The sequence below is a fragment of the Camelus dromedarius genome, chromosome 10, assembly GCF_036321535.1.
Source record: "Camelus dromedarius isolate mCamDro1 chromosome 10, mCamDro1.pat, whole genome shotgun sequence".
Lineage (NCBI taxonomy): Eukaryota > Metazoa > Chordata > Mammalia > Artiodactyla > Camelidae > Camelus > Camelus dromedarius.
The window spans coordinates 4710288-4729711 of NC_087445.1; the positions used below are offsets into that span (position 1 = coordinate 4710288).

The 19424-nt window shown below is 46.3% G+C and overlaps 1 protein-coding gene across 3 annotated transcripts in view; it reads left to right on the forward strand.

Moving 5' to 3' along the window:
* GOLM1 (golgi membrane protein 1) overlaps positions 1–19424 on the forward strand; it is a 65727-nt gene that overhangs the window by 17316 nt on the left and 28987 nt on the right. For all 3 annotated transcript variants that reach the window (XM_064490114.1, XM_064490115.1, XM_031447174.2), the window contains exon 3: positions 685–864. In XM_064490114.1, coding sequence (XP_064346184.1) covers positions 685–864 — 180 coding nt within the window. The remainder of the gene's footprint in view (positions 1–684; positions 865–19424) is intronic.

Genomic DNA, 19424 nt, shown 5'->3' on the forward strand with positions numbered 1-19424 from the left:
TTGTTATGTCTTAAAAAATATACACACCTTAATTTATTAGCACCACGCTCTAACCAATTGAGCTAACCGGCCCTCCTGCTACCTTAATTTAAAAATACTTCATTGCTAAAAAAAAAAAAAAAAGTTGCCAATCATCACCTGAGCCTTCAGCCGGATTTGGGAGTAAGTAACCTCAAAGACCACAATCGCATCACCATGACAAATACAGTAATAACAAAAATCCTTGGGATGTTGTGAGAATTATCAGAATGTGACCCAGAGACACGAAATGAGCAGGTGCTGTTGGAAAGTGGTGCTGACAGGCTTGCTCCTTGCACGGTTGCCACAAACCTTTGATCCTTAACGCAGTATCTGCAAAGCACGATAAATCGAGGTGTGCCTGTACGTACCTGATTCAGGCCTCACAAAATCCTGCGAGAGGTGTGGTGGCATTTCCGTGGAGACCCAGATGCCCCGATAAGTGAATTCCTCCACATGCAGCCCCGTCTCTAGAATAATCTGTGGGACCTTTTGCACAGTTGACCTGAAGACCGAGCCCCTGGGGACTCACCGTGCAGGCGGGACACACTTGTCTGAGGCTCGATGCAGTTCGGGGCCCCGGTGTGGTCCTTGCTGAGGGAGGCAGGCGGGCGGCCGGGGCTGGGGGTGGCCTGACGTGGTCCTCACACCGCGATGTCCTTGCAGACGCGGATCTTGGAGCTGGAAGGCAGGGTCCGCAGGGCGGCCGCGGAGCGAGGGGCCGTGGAGATGAAGAAGAACGAGTTCCAGGGGGAGCTGGAGAAGCAGCGGGAGCAGCTGGACAAGATCCAGTCCAGCCACAACTTTCAGATGGAGAGCGTCAACAAGCTGTACCAGGACGAGAAGGCAAGGCCTGCTCGGGTTTCCCCTTAATTTTAGGTACTGTTTGTACCCTGTCGAGCATACCCGCTCTTCGGTGGGTGCATGAGCAGCTGTGTGTGTATTCAGGTGTTTGTGTGAAATGAGCCTCCTAATCAAGCTTTGGGCGCCTCCCCCACGCTGCCCTGCGTCTCGCCATCGGTCCCTGGGTGGGTTTGACGGAAACCCTTTCGCAGTGGCGATAAATAGGAGAAAGGCAAAGGAACTCTTAGCCTCAGATTCATCCATCTGTTACTTTTTTTCTTACTTTCCACAAACACGCATTAAGTACCCGCTCTGTGCCAGGCCCATGCTGGACACTTGTGTCTCACAGAGGAGAGTGGCGTCTGTGCCCTTGACTGTCTCATAGTGCGAGGAGACCCTGACGCCTGAATAATAAACACTAACGAAGAAAGTAGGGCCCTTAAGAGTGCTGCTTTTTAGGTTTAAAAAAACACCAGATCCCGCACAGATTAAAAGAAGGGCTTTCCGCTAATGAGCGTGTCTAAGCTTTATGTGTCTTGCTTTTTCTGGTTTTCTTGGGGCTGCAGGACCCCACTTCCCTGTTTGGTAAGTTGTGTAACCATGCGAGTTACTGATACCTTCTTTTCTAAAGTGCATGGAACTCAGGACCATTTATTGCCTGGAAAGATTTGGTTCTTACGAATCCGTGTGCCTCTCTGTGAAATGCTTGATGCATTGGCAGCGGTCGTGTCCTGAGATCCATCATGTTGAGGGTGGACTCGGTTCTCGCAGAAGCTAGTGGCTAGCACGTCCCAGGAGTTGAATCATCTCTGGGTGGAGCCACAGACTCCTCCTGTGTAGCTGGTTTAAAAGGTGAGAAGAGCTTTTTCTCACTTGCAGAGCACTTTCTCGTGTTCACACGTGGGTATGTCTTCTCTGGGAGTTGTTCCCGTTTTACTGCTGTTGTAGGAAAGTGCTTCCTGGTTTTTCTTCACTTTTCTCATACAGGGGTGACACTTTCTGTGCCCCTGAAATCCCCTTTCGCTGAATACGTTGGCACCTCGACATTTCTCATGGCTTGTACACATCTTGGGAGGAAGCAGAGTTGATTGTCAGGGGTTAGATTTAGCGGAAACTCCACCTGGAGTTTGCAGGGTGTGCAGAGGTGTCTGGCACCCTAGCCCTCTGCCCGATGAAAAAGGAGTGTGACAGGAGCTGGGGGGGGGGGGCTGGGCTGGGGAAGGGAATCCAGCAGAGAGCCGCAGGCTTGCCTCAGAGCCTGGGCTGAGGTGGGCTCCCGGGGTGGACAGGCCAAGGAGGGAACGACCGTCCGTGCTGGTCTGGTGCTTCTTCAGTGCCCGACTAAAGTCTGGGAGCTGCCAGAGCAGGGTTTTCCCACCTGCAGGGAGTGAGGAGAAATGAGGAGGTTTAAGTACGTGTGTGCCTGCCTCTCCGCCCCTGTGTGTATGGGTGTCATTACCTGAAAATTTAACTCCTTTTTCCTTAGGAAGAATTGTCTTTTACTCTGAGCCTCTGGCCTTTCTACATTTTTGTTTTTAATTTTTTTCTTTTTGAAATGATAGTAAAAGAAGATAGGAGGGCTGTGCGTTAAATGGCGTAGTGATGCGAGTTACCGGTATCTTCTAAAGTGCGTCAAACTTTGGTTGTTGCTTTTAAGTGTTTTTGTTTTCTTAACGCCGTGAGTCTCCCAAATGCCTGAAATCTTACTGGCGCGTGAAATCCAGAATTCTGGGAATGCTTGCTCTCTTTTCATACTCCTCCAAGCTTCTGGATGTTTCTGTGCATTATGTGACAGTGCGGGCGCGTGTTTTGGGTGGGGAGGAGAGGTTGCTGGGTGATTTCTGCTCATGGGGCTTCCTGCCTCGGCCTGGGTACACAGGCATGGGGTCCGGACTCCTGCAGAACGGGCTTCCCCCATCGTGTAGGCAGAATCCCCCAGGAACGTGCTGCACAGAACCATTTGTTTTAGAGAATTCATCACCGCAGGCAACCCCTAGATACAGAGATGCTGGTTCATTGAGTGTAAGCTGTTGTGGAGATGAGACTACAGACTTGGAATTCTTTGAAATGTAATTGGCCAACATTTCCTAAAAAACATCTGCCTCTGTATGAAGCAAGACGGACATCTTTCAGCTGGGAACCATGTGACTGTTACACCTCCATTCTTTTTTTTTTTTCCTTTTTTTTTTCCATTTTTAAAAATTGAAGTATAGTCTGTTTACAATGTTGTGTCAATTTCTGGTGTACAGCATAGTGTTTCGGTCATAGACATACATATATTCATTTTCATGTTCTTTTCCATTGTAGGTTACTAAAAGATACTGAATATAGTTCCCTGTGCCATACAGTAGAAACTTGTTTATCTATTTTATATGTAGTAGTTAGTATCTGCAAATCTCAAACTCCCAATTTATCCCTTCTCACCCCTCTTTCTGCCTGGTAACCGTAAGTTTTCTACATCTATGAGTCTGTTTTGTAAATAAGTTCATTTGTGTCTTTTTTTTTTTTTAGATTCCATATAAGAGTGATCTCATATGGTATTTTTCTTTCTCTTTCTGGCTTACTTCACTTAGAATGACAGTCTCCAGGAGCATCCATGTTGCTGCAAATGGTGTTATGTTGTCAGTTTTTATGGCTGAGTAGTATTCCATTGTATAACTATACCACATCTTCTTTATCCAGTCATCTGTTGATGGACATTTAGGCTGTTTCCATGTCTTGGCTATTGTAAATAGTGCTGCTATGAACATTGGGGTGCGGGTGTCATCCTGAAGTAGGGTGCCTTCTGGATAAATGCCCAGGAGCAGGATTCCTGGGTCATATGTATACCACAACTTCTTTATCCATTCATCTGTTGATGAACATTTGGGTTGATTCCATGTCTTGGCTATTGTATATAGTGCTGCTGTGAACATTGGGGTACATGTGTCTTTTTTTTTTGGTGGGGGGAGGGGTAATTAGGTTTATTTATTTATTCTACTGGGGATTGAACCTAGGACCTTGTGCGTGCTAGGCATGCACTCTACTGCTAAGCTATACCCTCTTCCCTACATGTGTCTTTTAGAATTATATTTTCCTCCAGATACACGCCCAGGAGTGGGATTGCTGGATCATATGGTAGGTCTGTTTTTAGTTTTTTGAGGAACCTCCATACTGTTCTCCATAGTGGCTGCATCAGTTTACATTCCCACCAACAGTGTAGGAGGGTTCCTTTTTCTCCACACCCTCTACGGCATTTATTGTTTGTGGACTTTTTAAATGATGGTCATTCTGACCAGTGTGAGGTGATACCTGATTGTAGTTGTGATTTGCATTTCTTTACCAGTTAGTGATGTTGAGCATCTTTTCGTGTGCTTGTTGGCCATTGGGTGTGGTGCTTCGCTCTGTATGTCTCTGGTTGAACAAGATCTCTTTTGATAGGTCCTAGTCTCTTTTGCTGATGGTGGTTCAGCAGTCAGTTGTGATTTTATGTTCGTGAGGAGCTGAGTTCAAGGTGCTTCTACTCCGCCGTCTTAACAATATCTCCCTCCTTAGCTACAATTTTTTTTACAAAGAATAACAAGGAGGGAATTTGATCTATCTGTTATTACCATGTATTAAAAAGGTAGAATAATTAAAATAATGCATTATTGGCACGGGTGTAACAGACAGGTAAAACAGAATAGACAGCCCAGTAACAAACGTAAGTATGTGAAAGGATGCAGTATATGATAGAGATCAGCATGAAGCCTGGTATGGACTCTTATTTTTTTCTTCCAAATTAAAACCATGAAACCAGGTTGTCCCAGCTTTAAGAGGAGATGGAGATGTTGGATTAGCTGTTAGAATCAAGAGTGCACAGTGCAGCCGAGCTGTGGAAGGAGTACCCAGGACAGCACCTCACCAGCGAGCAGAGCTCAGGTTTATTGAGTCTCTGGCGAGCCAGACATTATGTTCAGTGTTTCACAGGGATCGCTTCCTGTCCTCCTCTCAGGTTGGTGCTCATTGTTCAGAGAGGGCACTGAGACCCAGAGGAGTTAGTAACTGTCACCCAGGATGTGCCCTCGACCTTGGGCCACCACCAGCAGAGCCCTAGCCTCCCTCTGCTATGCGCAGACACAGCTTCCCTGGGCCGCGGGGGCCTCTCCAGAGCTCCCCATCACCTAAATCAGGCCGGGGTCTTGGATGTGGCCACAGAGGAGACCAGGCTGGCCTGATAGTTGTTGAAGTGAGGTGATAAGATCGCTTTTCTGTCTCCTTGCTCAAAAGACTGCAGAATTCCAGCTAGCTCTCCTTTGTCCCCAGTTCCAAATTCTGAGGCAGAAAGCGCCTGATTGTTTCAGTCTGGCTGGGCTGTTCCTGGAGAAGTAGGGCCGGTCCATCACCCCAATACTTGACTGTTACCCATTTTTTTAATCTGAAGAAATTAGCACTTGTGTTTTGAATTGGAATGAGGCTGTTTGTGGGAATCTTAAAGACTCATCTGGTGGTGTAATAGCAGTTCTCAGCTGTGGGAGGAGCTGGACATGCTGGCATCTGTGGGTGGGGGTGGTTTGCAGATCTCATGTGACCTCGAGAGTGCCATCCTCTGCCAGCGTCCCCACCTCAGGTCAGCACTGTTACTCTGCGTGGGCATCATGGCCCTCACGTGGGGGCCTGGGGAGAAGCTTGAAAGCCAGACCTATCAGGGATAGTGTGGTAATGAAACCCGTGCTCTGGCCAGGTCAGCACCGTCTAACAGAATTCCCCGTGGTGGCGGAAATGCTTCCTGTCTGTGCTCTGTGCTGCAGTAGCCACTGGCCACGTGTGGCTGTTGAACACCTTCAGTGTGGCTAGTGGGACTAAGGAACTGAAGTTTGAATTTTATTAATTTTAACTAGTTTAAAATTAAAAAGCCAAATATTGGACAACACAGGTTTGAATTAGAGATAGTCTCATTTGCTTATTTTTGCTTTTGTTCTGTCTCAAATTAAAAATCGTTTGCACAGCAAACTATCAACAAAACGAAAAGGCTGCCAACTGAATAGAAGATATTTGCAAACTATATCTGATAAGGGGTTAATGTCCAGAATATACAAAGAGTTCATACACCTCAACGTCAGGAAAACAAACAGCTTAATTAGAAAATAGGCAGAGGGTCTGAATAGAGGACATAGAGAAGGCCAGCAGGCACATGAAAGCTGCTCACCATCAGTGATCATATCAGGGACATGCAAATCGGAGCCACAGAGAGGTACCACCTCCCGTCTGTCAGGATGGCCATTATCAGTAAGACAGCGAATAACGAGTGTTGGAGGGGATGTGGCGAAAAGGAGCCTCCTGCACTGTTGGTGGGAATGTAAGTTGGTGCAGCCACTGTGGAGAACAGTATGGAGGTTCCTCAAAAAATTAAAAGTAAAATGACCATATGATCCAGAAATTCCAGTCTTTTGGGTGTTTATCCAAAGAAAACAAGAACACTAATTTGGAAAGAGTTATATGCACCCGTGTGTTCGTTGTAGCATTGTTTATAATAGCCAAGATATGGAAGCAGCCTAGGTGCCCATCAATAGATGGATGGATAGAGAAGATGGGGTGTGACTATATACAGTGGAGTTTTACTCAGCCATAAAAATGAATGAAATGTTGCCATTTGCAAAAACGTGGACGGACCTAGAGAGTGTTACGCTAAGTGAAGTAAGTCAGAGAAAGACAAATACTGTATTTAAATCTAAAAAAATCTAAAAAACAAAGCAAATGAACAACATTACAAAACAGTTGTAGACACAGAACAAACAGGTGGTTGCCAGAGGAGAGAGGCATAGGGGGTGGGAGAGGAAAGAAATAGGTGAGGGAGATTACGAGGCAGAAGCTTCCAGTTGCAGAATAAGTGAGTCACAGGTATGAAGTGTACCGTGTAGGGAACTGTAAGTGTAACGTCTGTGTGATGGCAAATGGCAACTAGACTTATCGTGGTGATAATTTTGAAATGTATAGGAATACTGAGTCACTGTATTGTGTAACAAGAAGCTACATAGTGTTGTAGGTCAGTTATAACTCAAAACACAAAATAATAGAAAAGGAGATCAGCTTTGTGGTTACCAGAGGTGGAACTGGATGAAGGTAGTCAGAAAGTTCAACCTCCAGTTATAAGATATTAAGTGCTAGGGATGTGATGTACATTATGCTGAATATAATTAACACTGCTGTCTGTTATATATGAAAATTAAGAGTACATCCTAAGAGTTATCATAAGGGCAAAAATTTCTTTGTTTCTTTAATTTTGTATCTGTAAGAGACGATGGCTGTTTACTAAACTTACAATAATCATTCCATGATGTATGTAAGTTGAATTATGCTGTACACCTTGAACTCATACAGTGCTGTGTGCCAATTATATCTCAAACTGGAAGAAAAAGTTGAATAGCCAAATACTGGACAGCACAGGTTTGGGAGACAGAGACAGAACTCGTGTCAAAGCCCTGATTTTGGGCTTCTGGGTTCCAGTCATGACCTGTGGAGCAGCAGTTGGGCAGGGCTGGGTCCCCTTTGCCTCTTTGGTGCCTTTGCCCTTCCCTGGGTGCTGGAAGGTGGGGTGACCTGATCCGGTGGCTGTGCTCCCTCGAAACGCTCTGTTGCTTGCTGGAGTTCAGGGGTGCAGGGTCACCAGTTAGCTCAGATTGACTGGAGCTGATGGCCTCGTCTTGGGGCTTTCCACTTACTGGTTACAGAATTTGTTTCAGAGTAACCACTCCTTGTCTGGCTACCTGTCAAGTCACCTGGGAGCTTACCCCCAAAATATAGATTTTTAAAATACGCTAGGTCAGAACCTCTGAGTAGAATTTTTAAGATTATACACGCACACACCTGCAAGATTACTGTGATGCAGAGACTGGTGATGGAGACCAGATATTTTGCGGCAGCACACTTTTAAAAATAAAGCTGTTCTCTCAGGTTGTTATTTTCATTTTTCGGACCCTTCCTAAATGAAATGATTTTAACAAGTAGAAGGCATTATGATTAAGAGTCTTATTTTTAAAATTTGCAGTGTTGTGACAAAGTAACTAATGTTAATACTTTTTTTCCTAAGATATGTTTTTCATCGTTACGCACATTTACTGGACTATTGGAAAGTTTTAGGAAATAAGCCAAGTTGGACATGCACTGCTCACTGCTGTTTTCCTGAGATCGCTGTCTCACCCAGACTTGGGGAATAGGTGTGTCTCGGGCCTCAGGACTGAGCCCACCTTGCTGAGATGCCCCTTCAGATGTCACCAGGAAGGGGTAGGCGAGTGGGGAGCATCACATGAGCATTTCAGCAGCCATGCTCATGAGACCTAGAACAGTTTATTTTTTATTTTTTTATTATTCGACTTAATTTTTTTAGAGCAGTTTCAGGTTCACAGCAGAATTGTGCAGAAAATAGAGTTCACACATAGCCCTCCCCACCCACACATATATACTCCCCTACCCTCAACATCCCTCATCAGTGTGGCATATTTGGTACAATCGATGAGCCAACAAGGACACATTATCGTCAACCAAAGTCCATACAGAACAGGTTTATTATGAAATAGCTGGACGTGCAGAGAGATCAGAAGAATAATAAACTAACACCTCTGTGCTCCTCACCCAGGAACTATTTAAAGCAAAAAGCATTCTAAGTAAAGTTGTGGTCCCCTGTTTACCTTCCTCTTTCCCTCCTGCTCAGAGATAGCCACTACTGTGAATTTCAACGATTGTGGTTTATATTTATGAACTTTTACTACAGGCATCCAAAACAGTAATTTTTTTTTTTTAAATTTTGGGAGTTCTTCATGTGTATGTTGGCTTGCTCTGTCCTTTTGTGACTTGCTGTTAGTAGTGAATGTTTTTTTGAGGTCTTTGTTAGTGTGTAGATCTGGTTCATCCCTTCTCATTGCTCGGCCCGATTTCTTTGTACAAACACACAGGCCCGTCGGTTGTCCCTAGGGTCTCACTGCTGCAGAGAATGAGCTGCTTCTCCAGGGCTCCCTCGGCACGTGTGGGTTTCTCCAAGCTGGCAGTGCTTTTCTGACTCCAGTTTGGGACCCGTTAATGAGCTGTGAAAAATAATTTGTTAGCTTACGACCCACATTTAAAAACAGTAAAAATATTAGAGTATTATATCATTTTGTATTGTTTGGTGAAACCATTGTGTTAGTTTATATTAAAAAATAGGTGTGAAAATGTTTATACTTAATTATAAGGTGCAATTTGTTATTGTGGGTCATGGTCAAAAGAATTGTAGGGATAAACTTAGAAGCTGAACTACTGGGCTGCAAGTTGTGCATATTTTCATTGCCATTAGCTGTTCCCTTCCATCTTCCTCAGCAGACGGGGTCCTGCCATTCTCTTTTCCTCTCTGCACCTTCCTCGCCTGTTCCGTTTCCACCAGCCACAGCCCGGTGTTCGCAGGGAGAAGCCTGGCAGGGGACAGCGACCTGTGAGCCAGCTTCTCTGTCTTGATAATCAGCCAAGTCCCTCAGACTGATCACTTGAGGGTAAATACTTCAAGGGAGACTTCAGCTGATTCTTGGAAACTGAAGCAGCTGTCAGTTTCACTCTCCTCCTTTTCTGCGTGTCTGTTGCATAAATAGGTGTGGTTATGGCGGTCTGACTGCGTAAATGCAGTTATGCAGGTTCGTGTGTATATTTATATAACTGGGTGGAAACTCCCGTACGGTCACTTCCTGAGCTCCGTGTAAGTAGGGATATTCAGCTCTGTTTAAAACAAAAAATGATTGTGTGTAAGTCAGCCTTAAGTGACTTTCAAAAAAGTTGTCTTTTCCTTAATGATCAAAATATTGCTATTGTAGACAATTTTGAAGGTATAAAAAGAAAATAAAAAATCACCTGTAATTCCATTACACAGGGACTAAGCACTGAGACCTCCCACCCCCTTTTAAAAAAATACAGATTACACTTAATCTTCCATTAATTATGGTTACATTCAAGCTCTTAAAAATGTGTGCCATGAAAATTGTAGATAAAGTTGATTCTTTAAGTGATAAACATGTTTGAACAAATCTAGTTTTGTACATTGTTTAAAAGGACCCGGTGACTTGGCTTTTTCTGCATTGTGATCTTAGGGGTGTTGAGGTGACCCCTTCCTAGGTAGGGAGACAAGGGTGTAATTCCAGACAAGAAGGTTCTTCGTAAGTACTTGCCGTAAGTACTTACTTTGTGGACTGCCTTGATGTCTAATTGGCATCGGGAACTGTGTCTGAGCATGAAGACCTGCATTTGATTCAGGCTAACAGGATTCTACATACACGTGCTGTCCCTTTATGTATTATTACCTAACGAATTGCCCCCAACACTGTGGTTTAAAACCATGACCAGCAGCGTTTATTTTGCCCACAGTCCGCACTTTGGGAGGGCTCCGCGGGCACAGCTTGTCTCTGCTCCACACTCCCCCGTCTGGGGTGCTTGAAAGACTCGAGGTGGAGTCCCTGAAGGTTCCCTCCCTCGTGTGTCTGGCGGTCAGTGACCTGAGACGTCGGTGGGGCTGAGGCTGCAGCACCTGCGTGTGGCTTTTCCACCTGGCTGATGGCTTCCTAGAAGCCCGGAGGCTGGGTCCCCAGCGCGAGGGTCCTGCTGGAGAAAGAAGGAACGAGTGATTCTGGAGGAGGCCATCAACCTTTGCAGGAGGTTCCCAGGGCTGCCGCAACAGATACCACAAACGGTGGCTTAAAACAACAGTTGGCTCCTTCACAGTTCTGGAGGCTGCAAGGCCAAATCCAGGTGTCAGCAGGGCTGTGCTCCCTCCAGGGCCCTGGGGGAGGTCCCTTCCTTGGCTCTTGTAGCGTCCGGTGTTTGCTGGCGGGCTTTGACAAGTCCTTGACTTGAAGGCGCTTCACCCCAGCCTCTGCGTCTGCCTTCCCGCTGTGTCTGCCCCTTTGCCCCTTCTGGTCAGTCATGCTGATTTGGGGCCCACCTGCCCTCCGACTTCATTACAGCTGACTCACCTCTGCACTGACCCTTTTCTCGGTGAGGGTGTTCACAGGTTCTGGGTAGATGAGAATTGGGGCTACACCATTCAACCCACTACACCTTTCAAGCCTCAGACGTCAGAAGGGGTCTCTAAGGCCAGCCCCGATGGAAGGGGTAGGGGTGAGACTCCACTTGGGGGAGCAGTGTCAACTTGGGGGGATGTTTTTAAACTACCACATTTGTGCAGGTGCAGACAATCCAGTGAAATGCTGTTTTCTTTGTACAGATGTGTATGGGTGTGTGTATGAAACAAGCTTTTAAGGGGCCTCGGTGGAAACATAGCCTCGGGTTTTAGTCCTGGCAAACACGGATGGAGAGTCGCTTGTAAAGGTGTGCGCTGACTCCTGAGGATGGCTCAGAGTGCGTTAATTCATCCTTTTCCTCAGTCAGAATGCCAGTCCGTGTTTGTGGGTCTGAAGACCCACCAGGGTCTTGGGCAGCCTCCTGGCTCGTTGCTGCCCCACAGCCACGTGGTGACCCAAAAGGCACTCGGGGACTGATTACCTAGCGTCTGAAATGGTTGGGGGAGAGCCTGGGAGACCCCGCGTTACCGAGGAGCCCTTCATCCAGGGAGGGTTCTGCTCCCTGCCATTGTGTTCATTTTGCCTTGCCAATCGTGAGAGTCAGAAATGGCTTCTGGAAAATGTTTTCCATCGTTCTGTTTGTGGCATTCTTTCAAGGCTGGTTTCTTGCAGCCATGTATTGGCTTTGACATTTTTAGACTTTTCATTTATTTGTTAAAATAAGTAAATTAATACTGTAGTAGTGCAAAGAAAATCATTTGAGTAACATTTCATTTGTAGTGGAAGTAATATTCCTGCATCATTCCTGACTTGGAAAAAGAGAGATTGTGGAAGGACGGAAGAGGGGACGCCACGGACATGTTAACTGTCAGGAAGAGAAGAGCTTAAATAGGAGAGGCAGCTGGGGCGGGGGGAGGTCCAGCCCCCATTCTAGTGGCCTCAGCCCCACATTGTGACCTGTGTCCACATCGAGCTGGCCTCTGAGCTCCAGGCCCCTCCTCTCTTGGCTACATGGGGCACGGGGAGCCTCTGGAGACCATTATTTGAGGTGTGGCATGAACATGCCCTCAGTCTCCAGGCCTTCCTGTTGTGAGTGGCAAGTGGTAGGGGTTTCTGTCATGGGCTTAGGGCGGTGAGAGCCTGGAGGGCCCCGGATGGCGCAGCTCCTCAGTCTGTGGACCAGTCCCCTCGGCCGCGGCTGCCCTGGTGACTGTGAGTCACCTGCTCTGTAAGATTCTGCCTCTTGGAAAGGAAACAACGAACATTGAGAAGTCCTGCCATTTGTCCGGCTTCAGGATTTTCCAAGTGCTCGCACACACACGAGCACGTGCTGTTCCTCCACGTGCCTGCCTGGGAGACGGGCGGCGTCACCTCTGAGGTGGGGTGAGGACTGAGCCCTGGCAGGCTGCCCTGGCTCCGGGGCCTGCAGAGTGGCCGGTGGGGGCCGAGGCCAGGACGGGGCCCGGGCGGCTGGCTCCTTCCCTCCCTCTGGCCCCTCCACAGCAAGACACAGCTGAGTGTCCCATTCTTCTCTGTGGGCCAGCCTTTCTTGCGTACCTGGAAACAGTGATGGTTTTCTTCTGGAAGGTGGGTTTTCTTGGAGAACCAGAGTAGACCTGTGCAGATGAAAGTAGGTTCTTTGGTTTTTATCACCCTTTATCCCTGTGGTTGATTGAAGAATCAGGGGTTCTAAAATAGCTTTTCTGTTTTTATTCCCATTAACTTTCCGTGTCTACTTCTATCCTTCTGTTCAGCGTTTATTCTGCCAGGTGATGGACCTGAACCCAGTGGTGGGCCGGGCCGGGCCTGTTGTCTGTGCATTTCCCACTGGATGCTGCAGAAACACGGGTTAATAGGTCTATCAGGGGCGACTTTCAAGCAGAAAGGATTTAGTACAGGAAGCAGGTGCCATTAGAAAGGTGTGAGGGCCTGGAGGAGCAATCCGGGCCGGGGATGGCTCCCGGAGCGCCAGGTGGGACTAGCCCCAAGGGCAGTCCCGACCTAGAGGCTGACGGGCGGCTGCTGCTGCACCCTTAGCTCAGAGCCAGGGTGCCCCACGCCTTGTTCCATTCTGCACCTCCAGCCCCCTTGTCCTGTTCAGCACTCCAGTTGCAAGTGAATGCCTCTGATGGAAATCTAAATCCTGCTGGGAGTGAGTCTGGAGAACGTGCTTTAGCGTTGGAGCCTTTGCCGTTCAGGAAGGCACAGTGATAGCTGCATGCCTCAGACACCTGGTGCGTCCTCCACCGGGCGGGCAGGCGGGGTGTCCGCGTGCTGTGTGCCACTGTGAGGAGAGCCGCCTCAGGTGCTGTGCCTGGACGTGCCAGGTGCAGTGTGTCTCCTAGGGTGCGGGAACAGCGCCTGATGTTTAAGCAGAGAAAGTGGGGTGGGGTGCAGAGTAGAGAGGGGTGCAGGGCTCCTTATGAAACAGATCTTTTAAGTCACATTGAAAAAACAGTATTTGTTTTAAGAAACAGCAAAATACATTTTTTGCACTGTCCCTGCATTGCAGAGGAGGGGCCTGGGGTCTGTTGTGGGTGGTGCTGGGCCACAGGAGAGAACTTGGGGGAAGATTACTTGATTCCAGACCTGATGAGATTTCACAGGGTTCCCTGGATTCATTCCACAGGGTCATGCCTTCTGTGTGTGACTGGCCCCCGACGACCCTGCTGGAGCAGACGGGGCTTGTGATTTCTGTGCTCCTGCGTCTGTGGAAATGGAAACAAGCCCCACAGAGGTGCTGCCCTGGGCTGGGCTGCTTCCTCCAGGAAAGAGCCTTTCCGTCTGCATCCCCTTGCTCAGTGGGTGGGAGGGGCGCTCCCGGGGCCGCTTTGGTCTGGTTCTCTAACAGCCCCTCCTCCCAGCTCCCTGACCCCCTCATCTAACCCAGCACCGCAGGACAGGCGTTTGATGTGAAGCACACAAGGGAGGTGGACCTTGCCATCTTTTCATGTGTGTGTCTTCCGTGTTGACAGGCGGGCTCTGCTGTTCCGTGTTTGAGAACACAGTGTGGGATCTGCTGCCAGCACCGGCTGCGGCCCGGAAACGGACACGTAGTTCAGTGTTTGTTTTCTCTTTGGTGTCTGGGTACACCTGTTTGCAGAAAGTCAGAATATCCCAAACTGTGGCCTCTCTCACGGGGGAGAGTTGTTGGGGTTCCCATTTGAGAACGTGTTGGGAGGACTGATGCCCGTGGAAGGGGCTCAGCCTGGCTCCTCCCGGGGCCTGTGTGCCGGATCAGGGAGGCAGCACCCTCACTGGCAGCCACGGGGCGCTTCCCGGCCGGTTAGAGAACAGCCAGGGAGCGTTCCAAGTCGCTGTGCTGTATGGGCTGCCATCAGTGTTTTTCTTCCTCCGAGAACAGAGATGAAGATTCTCTGGCTCCCTGTCCCCCCATCCAGCCCCGGTGTGCTGTACTCTTCTCACCTGGCAGCTTCCCAGCTACGCTGTCCTGGGAAGCGACGGGGATGAGCCAAGGGATGGGACGTGGTGCCCAGGAGGGCCCTGGGGCCCTGCCAGCTGGCAGCTGATGACAGACTGATCTGATCGGGGTCTGTCTGAGTGCCAGCTTCTGGAGGGGCAGCAGAGAGCTGGCTGGGGCTTCCACTGCCGGCCCTGGAGTTCTCAGTGACCCAGGTCGTGGTGGGCAGAGGCTGGGGTGGGTGTGACCTGGGAGACACTATGCAGGTTCTCAGCCAGGGCAGTCTGTTTGACCCTCTCCATCCTCTCCCCTCCCCTCCTCCCCCTCCTCCCTTCCATTCTGCATCTTCCTTCCTTCCCTCCATCCTCCTCCTCTTAAACAAGGTACCCCTTTGTGGGGACGCTGGAGGTGGATGTAAACCAGTCTTGGCCCAAGTCTCCCTCCCCGTCGGCCCTGTGTTTGTCCCCACGATGGAAACCAGGCTTCTGCTCACACTGCTGTCTGACCCTGTCCCTGGACTCACGCTCACTCACACCCTCTCATCTCCCCGCCACACTCTTGCCTTCACACCCACTCACACTCGCTCACCTGCACCCACGCCCTTACACACTAATTCATCAGCTCACCACACTGAGTCTCTGTGTTTTGGGGTATATTTTATTGTGGTATAATGTACGTAATGTAAAAATGACCATTTGAACCATTAAAAAAATTTTTGTATTATATATATTTATTGAAATATACTGAGTTTGCAATGTGTCAATTTCTGGTGTACAGCACAATGCTGCAGTCATACACGAACATACATATATTTTTTATCTTCTTTTCACCTTAGGTTACCACAAGATATTGAACACAGTTCCCTGCACTATACAGCATGTACCCATTGTCCATCTATTTTATATATAGTAGTTAGTATCTACAAATCTCTAACTCCCAGTTTATCCCCTCCCACCTCCCTCCTCCCTGGTAACCACCAGTTTGTTTTCTATGTCTGGGAGTCTGTTTCTGTTTTGTAAATAAGTTCATTTGTCCTTTTTAAAGATTTTGATGGAGCTGTATTCACTGTGATAAGAAAAATGCTCAGTTTTGGGAGTGAAATTTCAGTTATCCCTGGGTATACCGGGAATTGGCTCTGGAACATCTCGTGGGTACCGCACTCCACGGATGCTCGGGTCCCGGACGTGGAATGCTGGAGCGCAGCCCCCTCCCCACCCTGATCCACTGTTCAAACAGCCGTGCTTGCAAAACCCACCGATACGGAAGGCCAACTGTCTAAGTCAGAAATAACACACTGGGAGGATCTGTGCCTCTAAAAGTTCTTGAACCTCCCCAAAATTCCCTTCAGGAAAAACGTTCACCTCACCACCTCCACACTCAGCTTTCTTTTCCACTTAAACCAGCCTTGCAGTTAAGCTTTAAAAAAAGAATTTGTTCTTAACTTTGCTCTTCAGTTTTAATTATTAGCAATGTGACAAGATTACGTGTCTGCGTGTGTTGACCAATTGTAGAAAAGTTCAAACATGAAAAAGTAGACAGAACGATCTCAAGGGCTCTCCCGGGTCCAGCGTCAAGTGTCCGTGATTATAGCTTGTGCTGTTTTGATCATAAATATTTTGGTATGTATGTCTAAAAGACGAGATCATCTCTTTCCCACAGTACCATTATCACACCCAGACTCCAGTAGTTCTTAGAATCAGCTGTTCAGCCAGTATTCGCATTTCCCCATGTGATGCTTTTAATTGCAGAAGTGCCTTACGTCAGCTGTCGGGTTTTGTGGGCTGGACTAGTGGCCCCGCTGGTGCCTTGGTGTCTCTGAGAACACACGTGTTCAGTGAGCCAGAGTTTGGTCCACAGGGCCGTAGGCATTTGGGTGGTAGCTTGTATGTTGGTGTGAGTGTGGCATGCTCTCAGAACGCCATAAATGAATAATGACCGACTGGCACCCATCTGCTCCCCGGTGTCCTCTCTGCGTTCCCCTCTGACTGCTCAGGGGCTATGCCGTCTCCCCTGGCGCGTGGCTCCTGAGCTCTGAAAATGTCCCAGCTGAGATGTGCCATAAGTGTAAAATGTGCTAGATATCAGAGGCTTAGTGTGGGGGGGGGGGGGAAGTAAAATATCTCATTAATACTCTTATGTTGATTACATCTTGAAATGACAATTTGAATGTATTAGATTAAATAAAATATTAGTATTTAATTCTACCTATTTATTTTTATTGAAGTATAGTCAGTTATAATGTCAGTTTCTGGTATACAGCATAATGTCTCAGTCATGCACATATGTATATTCATTTTCATTAAAGGTTATTATAAGATATTTAACATAGTTCCCTGTACTGTATAGAAGAAATTTGTTTACCTATTTTTACATATAGTAGTTAACATTTGCAAATACCAGACTCCCAAATTTATCCCTTCCCATCCCCTTTTCCCTGGTAACCATAAAATTGCTTACTATGTCTGTGAGTCTGTTTTGTGGATGAGTTCATCAGTGTCCTTTTTTTTTTTTTGGATTTCACATATGAGTGATCTCATATGGTATTTTTCTTTCTCTTTCTGGCTTATTTCACTTAGAATGACGATCTCCAGGTCCATCCATGTTGCTACAAATGACATTAATTTTATTCTTTTTTATGGCCGAATAGTATTCCATTGTATAACTATACCACAACTTCTTTATCTGTCATCTGACAGATGACAGTGGACATTTAGGTTGCTTCCATGTCTTGGCTATTGTAAATAGTGCTGCTGTGAACATTGGGGTGCATGTAACCACCTACTTCTTTTAATTGGGATGAGTTTATATAACATAAAATTCACCATTTTAATCATTTGAAAGTATCATTCAGTGGTTTTTGGTATATTCACGATGTTGTGCTACCATGACCTAATTCTAGAACATTTTCATCACCCCCAGAAGAAACTTGTACCCTTTAAGCAGTCACTCCCCATTTCCCTCTGCCCCCAGCACCTGGCAACTGCTCATTTATCTTCTTTCTCTATAGATGTGCCTGTTCTGGGTGTGTCTTATCAGTGGAGTTGCACATTTGTGGCCTTTTATGTCTGGCCTCTTTTACTTGGCAGTGTTTTCTGGATTCATCTGTGTTGTTGTGTGTCAGTCTTCATTGCTTTGATGCCTGCATAGTATTCCATTACACGGATAGACCATTTTTTATTTATCCCTTCATCACTTGATGGACATTTCTGAGTTGTTGCCACTTTTTGGCTGTTGTGAATGCATCTGCAGTGAACATTTGTAGACAGTTTTGTGTGGACATATGTTTTCAGTCCTCTTGGGCATATTCCTAGGAGTAGAATTACTGGGTTGAATGATAACTCTCTTGAGCTTTTTGAGTTGCTGCCAAATTATTTTCCACAGCGACTGTACCATTTTACATCCTCATAGCTGGGTGTGAGGGTTGCAGTTTCTCCACATTCTTGTCAATAGTTCTTTGCCTTTTGTTTGTTTTTAACTTGTGGCTGTCCTAACGTGTGTGAAGACAGTACCTTTTCACTTGGATTTGTGTTTCTCTAAGGACTAATGTACTTTTATGTATGTATTGGCCATCTTTTATGTACTTACTGGCCATTTGTGTATCTTCTTTGGGGTAATGTCTATTCAGATTTTTTGCCTAACTTGTTTTTTCTTTTTTTAATTTAATGTAACTGCTAGAAAATTTAAAATTCCCATATGTGACTGACATGATATTTCTATTGGATAGCATTGCTGTAAAGAGGGGTCCTTACCACCTATGGCCCTGCCTTTGCACTCTGGATCATCCTGGCCAACTTGGCTCAGCCCCTTCTGTGGCCACAACAGGTGTGGTGGTCCTTGGACTGCTATGGCTCTGGCGCCTCCTCCATGTAGCCCTCCAGGCATTTTTTTTTAAACAGCAACATTATAATTGTCAAATATGGAAGCATCCTAAGTGCACATCAATAGATGAATGGATAAAGAAGATGTAGCATATTATGTAATGGAATATAACTCACCCATAAGAAAGAAGGATATTTTGCCATTTATGTCCCTTCATTCACTTTTTTTTTTCCCACTTAAGAAACAGGAATCTTATAACTGGCATAAACATTTCCATTGCATCAAAAACAACAAAATATCTAGAAATAAACTTAACCAAGGAGGCTATCTATACTCTGAAAACTGTAAACCATTGATGAAGGAAATTGAAGATGATACAAGGAAATGGAAAGATACGCTCTTGGATTGGAAGAATCAACGTTATTAAAATGGCCGTACTACCCAAAGCAATCTACAGATCCAGTGCAAGCCCTGTCAACACTCATGACATTTTTCACAGAAGTAGAACAAACATTTCCAAAATTTATATGGAACCTTAAAAGACCCCGAAGTGCGATAGCCATCTTTTGTAGGTCTTTTTTTCCCCTCTTTCTTCTTTTTGTTCTCTTTTCTTTTTTGTTTGATGACTAGAGAAATTCCCTTAACATTTGTTGTAAAGCTGGTTTGGTGGTGCTGAATTCTTTTAGCGTTTGTTTATGAAGCTTCTGATTTCTCCATCAAGCCTGAACGAGAGCCTTGCTGGATAGAATATTCTTGGTTGTAGGTTTTTCCCTTATATTACTTTAAAGAAGCGTTGCCACTCCCTTCTGGCCTGTAGAGTTTTTGCTGAAAAATCAGCTGATAACTTTATGGGAGTTCCCTTGTATGTTATTTGTAGCTCTTGTTGATTTTAATATTTTCTCCTCATCCTTAATTTTTGTCATATTTGATTACTGTGTGCCTTGGTGTGTTCCTCTTTGGGTTGATCCTGTGTGGAACTCTCTGTGCTTCCTGGCTATGGGTGCCTGTTTCCTTTCCTAATTTGGGGACGTTTTCAGTTATTATTTCTCCAAAATTTTTCTCAGGTCCTTTCTCTCTTCTTTTTCTGGGATCCCATTATGCGAATATCAGTGTACTTCATGTTGTCCCAGAGGTCTCTTAAAGTAATGTCATTTCTTTTCATTCTTTTCTTTTTTCTATTCTGTAGTAGTGATTTCCACTAATCTGTCTTTTAGCTTGCTGATCCTTTCTTCTGCCTCATTTAGTCTATTCTTGGTTCCTTCTAGTGTATTAGTCATTTCAGTGATTTTATTCTTTAACTCTGTTTGGGTATTCTTTGTATTTTCCAG